This window comes from Ursus maritimus, unplaced genomic scaffold, assembly GCF_017311325.1.
Source record: "Ursus maritimus isolate PB19 unplaced genomic scaffold, ASM1731132v1 scaffold_13, whole genome shotgun sequence".
Classification (NCBI taxonomy): domain Eukaryota; kingdom Metazoa; phylum Chordata; class Mammalia; order Carnivora; family Ursidae; genus Ursus; species Ursus maritimus.
This window is the reverse complement of record NW_024423675.1, coordinates 55,088,335-55,102,741: the sequence shown is the minus strand read 5'-3', so window position 1 is coordinate 55,102,741 and position 14,407 is coordinate 55,088,335. Positions and strand designations below refer to the sequence as shown.

The window sequence follows — 14,407 nt, the reverse complement described above, 5'->3', positions numbered from 1 at the left end:
TTATTCTTTTAAAAATATTTTATTTATTTATTTGACAGAGAAAGAGAGACTCTGAAGCAGACTCTGCACTGAGCACAGAGCCTGATACGGGGCTCGATCCCATGACCATGAGATCATGACCTGAGCCGAAACCAAGAGTCGGACGCTTAACCAGCTCAGCCACACAGGTGCCCCTCTGTCTTTTAAAAGAGAGTCCTTTTTCTCTTCTCTTTGATGTATGGGGTTCCTTTACATAATGGGGATATTAATCTTTTTATGCCAGTTCTCTATATTGCTGACATTTTATGTCATTTGGCTTTACATTATATAATGGGGCACTACTACTTATAGAAGTTAATACAATTTGTCGATCTGTAAATCATCTGGTGCTTATGTTTTTGTATAGTTTGACTTAGTGGAAAGAAGCAAGAATGAAAACAGAAAAGATATTTTAGGACTTACCACTGGTCTTCAAAACTTTATGTGATCTTGAGGAAGGTTCTAGGAGAAAAAATAAGGCTGACATTATTTGCAAAACCAAGTCAAGGTTTTTTTTTTTCTTTATAGATGAATTATTAGTTTACAGGCAAATGATTTGAGCTCTAGACAATTTTTTAAAATCAAATATACCTAAATCTCCATCACTTAGAGACACTTAAGAGCAAGACATTCACTCTGACAAAACTCTAGGATAAAATTTAAGCTTCGCAAATCAAGGGTCACATAACGGCAAACTACCCTACCATCAACTAGCAGAGCAATTTCCTTAGCGTTAACCACAACCTATAAGGTGACAGTGTTCAATTTTATGTCCTTAAGCCAGACCCCTCTCCCAAGCCTCAGACCCAGATGCTTACTGTCCATCTGACGATTCCCCAATGTGCCCACAGACCGAGCAACCCAACATGCCTCAAAGTCACCAGTCTCCCCCCATAACTCTTCTTTTATCCAAGTTCCTATCCTGGTTGTCACTGACATTACCTGCCCGAGTTAGCTGTCAGGACAGCATTCTAAATTTCTCCTGTTTTCATCCATCACAGTCCTGCAGGATCCTAATAACCACCCCCCTCGCCGCCCCCCTTCACCACTGTCTTAATCCAGGCCTTTATCCTCTCTTCCCCAGACTAGATGGACAGCCTACTTCAGTTTCCACATCAAGCCAAAATTCGCTTTTTTAGAAGGCAAACATTTCATTGCTGAAAATCCTTCCGTAGCTTGCAGGTTCAGGCTCATACCCTTCTGCAGCTCCAGCCACTTCTCTGGTTTACCCTGCACGCCTCCACCTCCACCCACAGCTCCCTCCCACGTTCCAGACAGGCTGAACAACCGGCAGTAGAACTGGTCTGATCTAAGGTATGCTGGCTCAGGGCCTTTGCATGTGCTAGTCCTGCCCCATCTGCCTCCTTGGCACCCGGATTCCATCCCAGGTCTTCTGCTCTGGGAAGCCTTCTCTCTCCTTCTGAGAGAGTTGGCCCCCCTCTCTCTCCTTTGTCTCTCTACACTTCCTCCCACCTAGTCTCTACCACAGTCCATTATACGGACTGGTACTTATTTGCCCTTTTTGACTCTCCCACTGGACTACAGCCTCCTAGGAAACTATTAACTATCTCATTATTATTTATTCTTGCATTCCCAGTCCTTACACAGTGCAGGGGCTTAGGTAGGTCCTCAATAAATACTGATTCAAATGGAAAAAAGATCTGAGGGCTAAGAGAATACTACATGGAGTCTGGTTCGGCAAACATGTGTTAAAGGTTTTAGGTTTGAATCATCTTTTGCATGTGTCATTTATAGGATACAATTTTCCCCTAGTGTTAGTCAACAGGTTTTAAGTACCTGCATGCTAGTGGTAAGATGCTATGCAAAGCAAAATTAGTTGATTGGTATGTTTTACATTCCCCGGAAAATGGAGAGTTATAGAGAAAAATTTAGAACGAAAGCCTGACAGGCAGACTGAAAGGCTCTTTCGTTACTTGTCCCCCAGATTATTAAACTTTGATCACAACATCCTGTTTACCAGATTTTCTTCTTAGCCGATATGGAGCCGAACCGTCTTTAGAAGTGCACAACGCTTTCGTCTCTCCCTCGGGACTGTAAGAGAAGCCAGGGTAATCTGAAAAGATAACCACACGCACCGATAAGAAGGAGGTGTTCGGTGACTTCTCAGATCCGTAAGACTTGCTTTGGGTATCTCTGGATTTATTCTTTTCCATCACACATGGTATAATCTCTCCTTTCCATAACTGGTGTTGAATATATATCACAGGACTTTTTGTTTACATTGGGACTTGCAGGGGTCCGTGAGCAAGGTAAGCTGCCTTTCTCCCACACGTGTGTGCTCTCGGGCTCTCTCTTACACACCCACCCACACGCACACACACGCACACGCTCTCCTACGTATTCTCCTTTTTCCCTCACTAGCAGAAAAGAGCCATAACCATTGTCTTTAACCCTTTGTAGGAAGTCGTTCAAATGTGGAAGGTGTGCTTAACCCCCTACTGCCGCTCAGGGTCATCTGCAACTCAATGACCCACAGAGGTCAGAAAATTCTACCGACGTCAACACCACTGCAGCTGAACTGTGAGCACGGCCCCTGACAGGCTGACCGCCGTGATGGGCCACAACAGGCGCTCTGTCAGGGCAAAGCGTCTGGAGAATTCACTGCAGGTGCGATTTTGCGAGGCGTCTGTGCCTGGCTTGGAGGTGGAGGCTGTCGAGCTACTCCTGCCCACGGAAGCTGTCCTCCAGTGCAGCGACTCTTCATACTTTTCTAGACATTGCTCTTTTGAACATGTGATGAATGCTCTAGGTTCTCCTACCGGAAAAGGGATTTTCATTTCATTTCACAGTTTATGTCTTTCTACCTATCTAAGGGGTACACAGACTTCAGATTAAGAAAATTGGGTCTAGGGGGCGCCTGGTTGGCGCAGCTGGTTAAGCATCAGACTCTTGATCTCAGCTCAGGTTTTGATCTCAGAGTTGTGAGATCAAGCCCCTTATTGGACTCCATATTGGGCATGAAGCCTACTTAAAAAAAAAAAATGAAAGAAAGGAAAAAGAAAGAAAATTGGGTCTAATCCTAAAATACTCTAGCACTTTCATTGATCATCTGAAGCCTGAGGGTAAACAGTGTTAGGACGTGGCTGCAATAGGGTTAAGGCTCTTCAAGGGTGTCCAAAGCTCGAGAGAGTTCCGAGGATTGTAAAGACCACACATTTGTCCACTGCCAGTAGCAAAGTTACATAAATGAGGTCATTTGGCCCAACGGACTGGTCTGCTCTGCTCATACCCAGCCAAGTCCAAAGTCAACGTAGGGCAAATGAGGGGATTTTCCCAGGCTGGGTTGCTCTGGCCTAGTCCTGGGCTTGGAAGAAAGGCACGTGGCACCAATCAGTGGCTTGGAATCATTCTGCGCCCTCACAGAACCTTCCTGGTGTCCGCGAACTAGCGCAGAGGCTGGGAACGAGGACTCGGTTCTGTTGAATGAAGTCAGTCACAGCAATAGCAGACCCCCATCTTTCTCCCACCTTTTCTCTTAAATCTAACATGCTCATCCTTGACCTTGCCTTCTCTTTAGAGTGTTTTCATTAAAAAAAAAAAAAAAAAAAAAAAACTTAAAGAGCTTTTCCACTGAATAAAACGGGGGGCTTTAGAGAAGCAGGCAGTGGGCCCCAGCCTAGACCTCTCACAGGGGTCACCTCATGTCCTCTCTCAGGAGCTGCAGGGCATGACATTGGGGGGTCTCAGCCACGTGGTGGGGTGCTTATCTTTATTTCCCCAGCAGAGCTAACCACCAGCTGTGTGGACGGTATGTGAATCACCCTTTGCACCTGGGGAAAGATTCCTCAAAAGTAAGTTATTTCAAATGCTGTAGGTAAAAGTTTTTATTAGACCCGGTTGTAAGTCTTCAAAGCCATCGATTCTCTTTTTATTGTTTAATCTGGGAGAGAACAAGGATGTGATAAATGTTGTTGAACGAGGTTTTATTTTGTAGGACAGACCTCACCTCTATTTATTTTCTGCCTGTTTTCCAAGCCTAGAAATACAATCACATTTGTGGGGCAGTTGTAATTTTGAAATCAGGGAAACCATTAACTATTTCGTTGGCATGATTCTTGCAGGTAATCAACAGAGATCTCCCTCCAATGGGGTGTGGTGGGAACTGTATGCGAAACCTTAATTTCTGGTGGTGGTGGAGGGGAGGGTAAGAACTGACCCTGGCAGCAGGTCTCACATTCTTCGTTGATACAGAAATCTAGACATGTGTTCAGCCATCAGGTGACTCATAGACAAACCAGGAGAAATCAGTGAACAAACAAGTCAATGTGTTAAGAAGAGATTATACTGTCTGCCGGCTCTGTTTGTTAACACAGTGAATAGAGAGCTGTTCCTTTCTTACGACTGACATTTTTATCAACTCTAAGCTAGAAAATACGAGAGACGCAAGGAGACAAGAAAATTTCAAATTGTATTAAGAGAACAAAACTTACGAATGGCATCCATTTCAAGTATCGCTTGCTTGGCCTGAAAGAAAGAAAGTATAGCTATAAATTGCAATTACTTCTTGTTTCTTCTTTAAATTACCCATTGTCATACAGAAGACCTATATTACCTATACTATCCCACCTGAAGAAGGGATTTACGAAAAGCTTTCAAGAACTCATTATTTCTTTGAGGCATTAACACATAGTTCAAGGGCTTCAAGCAGACGAGCGCCCTCCTGTGGGGAGCTAAGCTTACCGCCCCCATCTGGAAGGAGGCCACAAACGGCAAGATAGGACCCATCTTTCAGGGTTGGTGCTAGGCCCAGATGACAGGCACTCAACCCAACGAAGTTACCACCCTCCTGCCAAGGGATTGGACCGGATAATCCTCTACTCTGGCTTTCCTCTCCCCTCAACCCCAACCTTTGCAGCTTTAATGCTTTGAGGCTTCTTTTTATTGTTATTGCTGCCAATGGTATTAATGTTTAGGGCAATACAAAAAGAAAGTTAATCATCCTAACATGCACCATGTCGCCTGAGGATTCAAAGAGGGGGAAAAATTACTTTAGGCAGCCTATCTTGCTCCCCCGTGTCATTTTCATAGTTCAAGGGTCGTGTGACCTAACCTACAAACATTGGGCTAAAATCACCTTAAAAATAATTTAATTGTATTTTGCCATAATCTCTGATAGCACAGTAAAAATATTTAGGCTAAATGGTAATACTTAGTTACAAAAAAAAAGGAGGGAGGTTAAAAAAAAAAAAAGCCTTGATGCAACCACCTTAAGTTTGAGAAAACAAATGGTTAGATTTTTATGACATTGATATTTTTATCATATAGTCAGTTTGGGATTACTAGTTAGTATTAATTTCAAACACAGACGTGAGCTCAATTTCTGTGCAGTGCACTTCCCGAACCAGGTGGATACGTAATATGCAGAAGGCTCTACTTTCAGATTTATTCTCAGTCTAGAGGAGATTAGTGTATGTATCATGTACATGAATAAACAAAAGGGCTATTTCCAAGAAGTTTCCTCGTATCTCTAAACTTAAGCTTTAAGAACTCAATATCTTTTTTTCCCCATCTTGACATTTAATTTCAGAAATGTACTATTCCCACATTTTCCTCTAGGAGTCAGCCAGGGACCATCCCTGAATTGAAAGACCGGAAGGAGGTTGGGAGCCACACAGATGAATTTCCAGCAGCTTGTGGTAACGGTGTTAGACGGTCAGACTTTTTTTTGATGTTTACAAAAATTCCCCATTATGCATTTCTTTTATTTAATAGGAATAAACAGATTTTGAAAGCTTTGGAGAAAAAGATTTAAGAAAAAGTCTTGAAGAGAGAAGTGAAAATTTCAACTTAATAATAAACCTGCTTAAACCTTTTTCATGACACATCCCCAAAGGCAAGAGAAACAAAAGATAAAATGAATTTATGGGACTTCATCAAGATTAAAAGTTTCTGCATAGCCAAGGAAACAGTCAGAAAAACTAAGAGGCAGCCCACGGAATGGGAGAATATATTTGCAAATGACACTACAGATAAAGGACTGGTATCCAAGATCTACAAAGAACTTCTCAAACTCAATACACGAGAAACAAATAAACAAATCAAAAAATGGGCAGAAGATATGAACAGACACTTTTCCAATGAAGACATACAAATGGCTAACAGACACATGAAAAAATGTTCAAAATCATTAGCCATCAAGGAAATTCAAATCAAAACCACACTGAGATACCACCTTACGCCAGTTAGAATGGCAAAAATAGACAAGGCAAGAAACAACAATTGTTGGAGAGGATGTGGAGAAAGGGGATCCCTCCTACATTGTTGGTGGGAATGCAAGTTGGTACAGCCACTCTGGAAAACAGTGTGGAGGTCCCTTAAAAAGTTAAAAATTGAGCTACCCTATGATCCAGCCATTGCGCTACTGGGTGTTTACCCCAAAGATACAGACGTAGTGAAGAGAAGGGCCATATGCACCCCAATGTTCATAGCAGCAATGTCCACAATAGCTAAATCGTGGAAGGAGCCGAGATGCCCTTCAACAGATGACTGGATTAAGAAGTTGTGGTCCATATATACAATGGAATATTACTCAGCAATCAGAAAGAACGAGTTCTCAACATTTGCTACAACATGGACGGCACTGGAGGAGATAATGCTAAGTGAAATAAGTCAAGCAGAGAAAGACAACTATCATATGATTTCTCTCATCTGTGGAACATAAGAACTAGGATGATCGGTAGGGGAAGAAAGGGATAAAGAAAGGGGGGGTAATCAGAAGGGGGAATGAAACATGAGAGACTATGGACTATGAGAAACAAACTGAGGGCCTCAGAGGGGAGGGGGGTGGGGGAATGGGATAGTCCGGTGATGGGTAGTAAGGAGGGCACGTATTGCATGGTGCACTGGGTGTTATACACAACTAATGAATCATCGAGCCTTACATCGGAAACCGGGGATGTACTGTATGGTGACTAACATAATATAATAAAAAATCATTAAAAAAAATAATAAACCTGCTTAAATAAAGTAGAAAATTATTATAACATCATAGTGGATCAAGTACATTAAATAAGTGTATTTTCATTGCCACTGGGAGCAGTGTGGCTAAGGCTTGCTCCCTGCACCCAGACAGACCTGGGTCTGACAGGCTCAGTCACGTAGGAGCTGTATAAACTTGGGCAGAGCAGTTATACGTCACTGAGCTTCTGTTTTTCTTCTCTCGAATGGGGAGAGTAAAACCTTCCTCAGAAGGTGTTTTGCTGAGGGCGAAATGCAAAGGAGTTAGCACACTGTATGTGTGCTCCAGAAGTTGTAGCTGAAAAAATAATGTTTAGATTCAAAAAGGGTCAGGAATCTGGGTAAAAAAGTGCAATCTGTGGTGACTAGATGAACCATTTCAACGCCTGAAGGGAGAAGGGGCTGGAATACCACGTCTTGTGTGGGAGAAAGAGGACAGGTATGCAAGCTGGTCTGGTTTTGTAATGGCCTTTCAGAATCCTTTGGCAGCTTTGATTTTCCCAGGAGACAGGTGAACCGTGGGTGGGGCGTATCAAAGACACTTTGTCATTGCTCAGGGCATTCCAAGGCACAGGGCCAGCAACCGAAGAACTAACCATGGAGAAAACGCAATCACTTCTCTGCATGAGCTACCCTCCGTCTCACAACACCCTGATGAATAGAGACTCCTGCTTAACTTAAGCACACACCTATGCACAGTCATTTCCTGGGCACCAAATCAGTGCTGACAGCCCCTGAGAACGAGCTTCAAATGCCTTTCAAAACACGCAGAGCAAACAGACGCTCCTTTCTCAGAAATGTCCCTGGTCCTAATTCTCCCTCAGCCCCCAGTTCGATTCCCGTGACCGCCATCCCACCTTCAGCTCCACGTCCCTCCCTCTCCAGCCCCGCAAGGACCGTTTCACCACCTACATGGACGAGCCATTCTCCACCCTCACCTTAGCTCCTAGCACTTTATCTCTGACAACCTTTTCCTCCATTCCAGAACAGCAGCACACAATCAGCGCGGCCCCCAGGACCTCAGCAGCACCCAGAACTCTAAAAGTCCCCTTTTCAACTACAGACCTCTGTATTTCCATCCCCCCGCCTTTAACTCGGCTGAGCCAGTTCTGGACTCTCCGAGGCCAGCGGCCCTTCAGGCCACGCCTATTCCCTCTGTTGGCTTCGCTCTCCGCTCAGCCTGGGAATCACGCTCGGTCGCTGTGCTGACTGGCGCCCACCTTCCCATGTGCGGCTGATCGTCCCCGTTAGTGGCTCTGCTGGCGCCCACCCCCTGAGCTGTGGTTCCTCAACGCTAGTGTCCAAGTTGCTGAGCAGATTTCCAAACGACCTCATCACACTGATTCGTGGTGGCCTATTTCATTCAGGTCGTGGATGCACAAATTATTGTAGTCACCCCTACAGACTGGTCCATTTCCTTCAGCAAGTGTTCTGAGCCTTGCTGCTTTCCCTCAGGCGCCCAAACCCACCCGGGCTCCCCCCACCCGACACATGACATCATCACCAACTCCAGGGAAATCAAACTCTAGATCTTCACCCAAGTCCATCTCAAAGGTCCTCGGTCCTGTCTCATCTTTCTCCTCTCCCAGGTCTGGGAAGGAGGTTTCAGCTTTCCCAGGTGACCCTCTCACCCAGAGCTCCTGATCCCACTCTCCGGCTTCCCAAGGTGGAGTCCAAAGAGCGCCCCACTGCTTATCCTTACGCTCTCCTTCCCGCCGCCCACGGTCACGTCCACGGTGTTCTTTACCTACACCAGTGTCTTGCTCTGACCTCACCTCTCCTCAAGGTGGAAGGACTGAGTCCTTGCATCTTTTCTGAACTTGGTTAAAGTCTGCACTCGGTCTGGGGCTTCTCATTTCCGCTTTTCTCTCCAAAGCCCTGCAAGCTCTCCCTGCTCTCTTAGTTGCCAAACTGAGTATCTACGTTCCTGTTTGAATCTGTTGTGACATCCACAGCATTTGAGACTCTTTTTACCCTCTCCCTCCTTGGGATCCTTTCTTTCCTTTGTCCCCACGCCTTTCTCCTTCGGTTTTCTTACTGCCTCCCTGGTCCCTCTCCCTTTGGTGGTTCAGTCTCCACCGGCTCGCAGGTGACGGAGATGTTGCGATTCCCAGGGGTTCTTTCCTTTACACACTTTCATGGGCGGTCCTAGCAAAGCTCAGGGCTTCAGTGACTGTCTGTGTCAAGACAGCCTCCAGACTGGCAGCTTCCAAGACCTGAATTTCCACCTGGGCTGACTCACCCGCGCACACCAACAGTGAGAGCTCCTCCTTGCTCCCATCCAACCGGTTCGTCCCCTTGGCAGCTTCTCTCAGAGCTCAACACTGTGTTCTGGGCCCAACCCCTGACTCATCTTTGCCTCCTATTTCGCTCTTGTCGTGCACCTAGTGGGCAATATCCCGTTCCCTCTGCCTCTCTGGGAGCTTTTGCACCCGCCACCCTCTGTTGCTGGGGCTCCCCGAGGTCCTCATCTCTTTTCTAGAGTACTGTGGTGGCTTGCCAATTCTTCTCCTCCCCCCAGTGTCACTCCTTCAGCTCCTTTATCACCCTGTCCCTAAGGTTACACTCGCAGAACACAGGAGAGACCACGCCATTGCCTTCCTCCAGAGCCCTCGGTAGTTTCCTACCACCAATGCAGTCAGACTCCTTCCTGTGTGCCTTCAAAGGCCTTCGTATCCCAGCGACTGGCTTCCACTTCTCCAGCCTCCCCGCCTGCTCCACCTCCTGAGGACCCAGCCCTTCCACCTACGCGCAGTCTGTGTGCTGCGAACACGGTGCACCCAGTCACATCTCTTTTTGTTATGCTGTTCTCTCAGTTTGGTTTTTCTTCTTCCTCCATCTAATAAAAATATTCCTCATCCTTCAAGACTGAGGTAAAAGGTATTTCCTTCCTTTCCCCATTCAACTGTAATTGAATACTTTATCCTTCCACAACACCTGGCTTACACCTCTATTAATTCATCCTCTTTGGCAAACAGTTTGTTGTATATATGGCTAGGTCCCTCATCTACAAATTCCTTCATAGCTGAGGAATCTTCTTTCCCTAACATTCCCACAGAACCTAAGCTAGCTCTCTTCACAATAGGTGTAGCTTTGAATACTTCTCACAACTGTTTCCTACTAGTTCTCTAGAAATTTTCTTGTAGTCTTTTCCTTATTTTTTCTTTGCTCAAGCCCAAAAAGAAAATATAACAACAACAATAAAAAAGGAAACAAACCCTTTGGGGCGCCTGGGTGGCTCGGTCGGTTCAGTGTCTGACTCTTGGTTTTGGCTTAGGTCATGATCTCAGGGTCCTGGGATCCAGCCCTGCGTCGGACTCCATGCTGAGTAGGGGTCTGCTTGAGGATTCTCTCCCTCTCCCTCTACTTCTCTCCCTCCCCCTCCTCATGCTCTCTCTCTCAAATAAATTAAATTTAAAAACAAACAAACACCTTTGACAATCTCCCTATATGTGAGTCATCTTAATAAACCTGACTGCTTTAGCTGATCCCATTCGTATCTTCTCTCTCAATTGTCTTTATTTTCAAGGCGAATATTTATTACTGTCAGGCTGCCTTCTGGGACTTGGACTCCTTCACGTTTTACTGTTTGTTGACCCCATCGTCTTACCTTAGCCGGAATCTTGGCCGCGTGGTTCTCCAGGATCAGTCTCTTCAGGTGCAGAACCCACAGGCGTTTGTCCTGCTGGGATTTAGCCTACCAGACGGCAATGTGGACAGTGAGACGACTCATGCCTCCACCAACTCACAAGATTCAGACCCTCCGATAGCCCTCGACAAGCTGGAAATACACCGTGTGGCCAGAGCCCACGGCGCTCCTCACTTCCAAGAGCGAGCCCCGCAGGGAGGGGAGGGCCTGCTGTTACCTGCACTGTGTGCTGCAGCTTCGGGTTCTTATAGTGGAAGACGGTGAAGCTGAGCGGCTCCTTCGGTATCACTTCCACAAGCATGAGGTTGCCACACTGAGCCGGAGAGCAGAGAGAGCGTGAGGCACGCCGGGGAGAGAACGGAACGAAGCCCTGGCCCCTGACCGACATTCCCACCTACCAGGATGTGGGCTTTGTACGTAAACGTGTCGTCTCGCTTCCTCGTGATGAGCAGCAGCTTGTCAAAGAGGAAGAGCGTGCGCTCGTTCTTGGCCCGCTGGATGCGAAAGGTGCCCTCCAGCACCAGTTCCCCGTAGCTGGTCAGGTCTGGCCCCTTCCAGTTAGTGAGCAGACTCTGTATCTCCTGAAAAAGTGACCATTCCGTGTGATCAAACAGGAGGTGGCAGGACCTGGCGGCAAGGGCAACGTGGCCCATTTGCCGCGTCTCAAGAACGGTGTCTAACTGTCTCTGATCGGGTCTAACGGATCTACTTGGTGTCCGATGGGGTCCAGTGATCCCTGACCTAAATCCACACTTATGGGGGCTGTCACTAAAGGCTGAACAGAAATCAATCAAGCTCTTAGTTGATGAGTTGCCAATTACTTATTTCCATTCCGTGATAACCCCTCTTCTATGGCTGGCGACAGCAGTTATGTCTCTCAAAAGCTGGGTGAAGAGGCCACAGGTAGGTGACCTTCTCCAATAGGCATCTTTCCCTTGACCTTGTCACCCCTATTCTCTGCACAAAAACCTTCAGAGGTATTGAGGCACAAACCTTCTTCCAGAAACTGAAATCCAAACCACATATAAGTAACTCAAAACTAAGGTCTATGGGAAGTCACGGGAGATACATCTTAGAAATTCCCTGATATTAATCCCATTTATTTGGAGAAAGGAAATGAAGTTCGTCAGCCACTATGTTTTAAATGGTACTTGATACATATAAATTGAGAACATGACTTTGAAGTATCTTTGGGATGTACTGTACATCCATATTAATGTGTTTTAAGGAAGCTGATTTTTTATTGTTTTGAAAGATGAAAATACAAACAGCATTTAATTAAGCAGCCCATAGGACAACCTCAAATTTCACTGGTTGCAAGTAGAAACGGATAGAAATGGAGACAGACGTCCGAGCCAGAGCCTGAGCTAGCAGTGTGTTCAGAATGCCAAACAGATTTATAAGGTATGAAAAACCGGTCATTTAGCCATTTCTGAATATGCAATGGACATTATGTCCACAGAACACATGGCTGATGACACATTAAACCTTTTCTGACTGTTATAAAAACCAGACATGGCCTGGAAGATGAGAATGTCACCTTCCCTCAATTTTTGAGCGTCAATTCCATCACACAATACTCTGGCCGCCTACAGATGAATCCTAGAGTTTTGTTTAAATTTATGAGCTGAATACTGTACCTTTTTTCTTGAGTTGGGCACAGGCGCCCTGCACAGCGTGGAGTCACCTGGGCTTTCATGTCTCATTCCAGGGACACGCAGGAGCCCGTGACCAGCCTCTAGGTCCACATGACCTTTTGTTTTTATTTTTTTTTTTAAGACTATTTATTTGAGAGTGAGAGAGCACAAGTGGGGGTTGAGGGAGGGGCAAAGGGAGAGGGGAGAAGCAGACTCCCCGCTAAGCAGGGAGCCCCATGCGGGACTCTATCCCAGAACCCCAAGGTCATGACCGGAGCTGAAGGCAGACGCGTAACCGACTGAGCCACCCAGGTGCCTGACCTTTTGTTTTTTAAATAGTGCCTGGGACATGATCATTGGCTTAGCACTTATCAAATGCCTCTGTGGATTTAGGGTCCAAAATGTTGGTGCTGGAAAGAGCCTTAGCAAAGCTCTTGTCTGTCTTGTTTTAGAAATGAGGCCTTTGGCGTGCGCTGGTGAGCTTCATACCAAGTGGAACTGCGAGGAACCTGCTTTCGGGCTCTCTTTCCTCTGAGTCCCCGCCCCATATCGCACACGTACCAACCCACGATTCTGCATTCACTAGGGAGACAGGAAGTGAGGCTCAAAAACCCTTGCAACAGCTTTGAGAAAGTGGCTTCCAACAAGAATTACTTATCTGTAATTAACATAAGGTAAGGGTGCAGGAGACTCCAACTTATAACTTGGGGAATTGGAGGGGCTACGAGCGAACGATTCGTTTAAAAGTTATCAAGTGACTTCTCTTAAATTCCACCTTACACAGTGATTAGAATTAGCCACGTCCTGATCTTTCTTTAGAGAGACCTACGATCAAGACCATGGATGAAATGCAACACTTGGGCAGCCTTAATATCTGATTTGGAAAATGGCAGGCGGGCCTGGGGCTCAGTCGGTGAAGCATCTGCCTTCGGCTCAGGTCATGATCCCAGGGTCCTGGGATCGAGTCCCCACATCGCGCTCCCTGCTCAGTGGGGAGTCTGCTTCTCCCTCTCCCTCTGCCCCACCCCTGCTCATGCTCTCTCTCACTCTCAAATAAATAAAATCTTAAAAAAAAAAAAAAAAAAGAAAGAAAGAATGGTACTAAGCCAGGGCCCCCGCAGCACCGCCAGGCGCCGCCGTCTCGAGGGTTCACCTGCAACCGGACCGCGTGCTCGTGCTTCCTCTTCATGTCGTTGATGTGCCAGGCCACTCGCTGCATCGTGTCGATAGCATCAAGCACCACATCGTAGCCTTCTGTGTCCTTGTCAAGGTGATTTTCTATTTCCTTTAAAAAAAAAAAGGAGAGAGAGAACTAGTTATTTTCATTTTTTTCTCATATCCCCAATGGCACACACAGCATCTCTGTGATTAGTTCCTCATATTTCCCTTTTGCCTGTTTATTTACACACCACCATCGTGCCTTAAGAGTCTGAGAGAACGTACCAGAATAGACCTGCAAAGAAATGGTAAGATAGGAATGAAAATGGGGGGAGGAAACATAGAAGTGGATCAGAGTTTCACGAGGAGGAGGATAAAAGAAAACATGATACAGTTCCTTAAGTCTCATAGAGCTGCTACACTTACAACAGATACAAGACTGCTATTACGGTTGGAGACTTCGGAGCTTCCTAGTGGCCAACGTAATAGAGTTCTCACCCTTACAGGATAGAAGACATACTTCCTTTTTCTCCCAGAGGAAATAAAATGTGTCACACAGGACTATGTAACAGACTGAACAACAGAGTGGACATTACCTTTAAAAGTATGTCTTATAGCAAGTGTCTTTTCATGTAGTCAAGGCTTTAAAGCCCCAAACGAAGTTCATGAAAGACAAGTCTTCACAGTGTTGAGGACGATCTCATGATTCAACTATTCTCTGGGGATCAGCACTCAGCTTAGCACTGGAGTTCCACAATCCCAGGGACACGAAAGGGACGTGATCTCTGCTCTCTCTCTTTTTTTTTTTTTTTAAGATTTTATTTATTCAGGGGCGCCTGGGTGGCACAGCGGTTAAGCGCTGCCTTCGGCTCAGGGCGTGATCCCGGCATTATGGGAATTTTTTTATTTATTTGACAGAGATAGAGACAGCCAGCGAGAGAGGGAACATAAGCAGGGGGAGCGGGAG

General features: G+C 45.9%; 1 protein-coding gene across 1 annotated transcript in view; it reads right to left on the bottom strand.

Moving 5' to 3' along the window:
- The window catches only part of PLEKHG1 (pleckstrin homology and RhoGEF domain containing G1), a 218,637-nt gene that overhangs the window by 15,580 nt on the left and 188,650 nt on the right, over nt 1–14,407 (bottom strand). The window contains exons 8-14 of the mRNA XM_040627958.1: nt 13,436–13,567; nt 11,044–11,226; nt 10,863–10,958; nt 10,607–10,693; nt 4,470–4,503; nt 1,997–2,092; nt 442–480 (exon numbers count right to left, since the gene is read on the bottom strand). Coding sequence (XP_040483892.1) covers nt 442–480; nt 1,997–2,092; nt 4,470–4,503; nt 10,607–10,693; nt 10,863–10,958; nt 11,044–11,226; nt 13,436–13,567 — 667 coding nt within the window. The remainder of the gene's footprint in view (nt 1–441; nt 481–1,996; nt 2,093–4,469; nt 4,504–10,606; nt 10,694–10,862; nt 10,959–11,043; nt 11,227–13,435; nt 13,568–14,407) is intronic.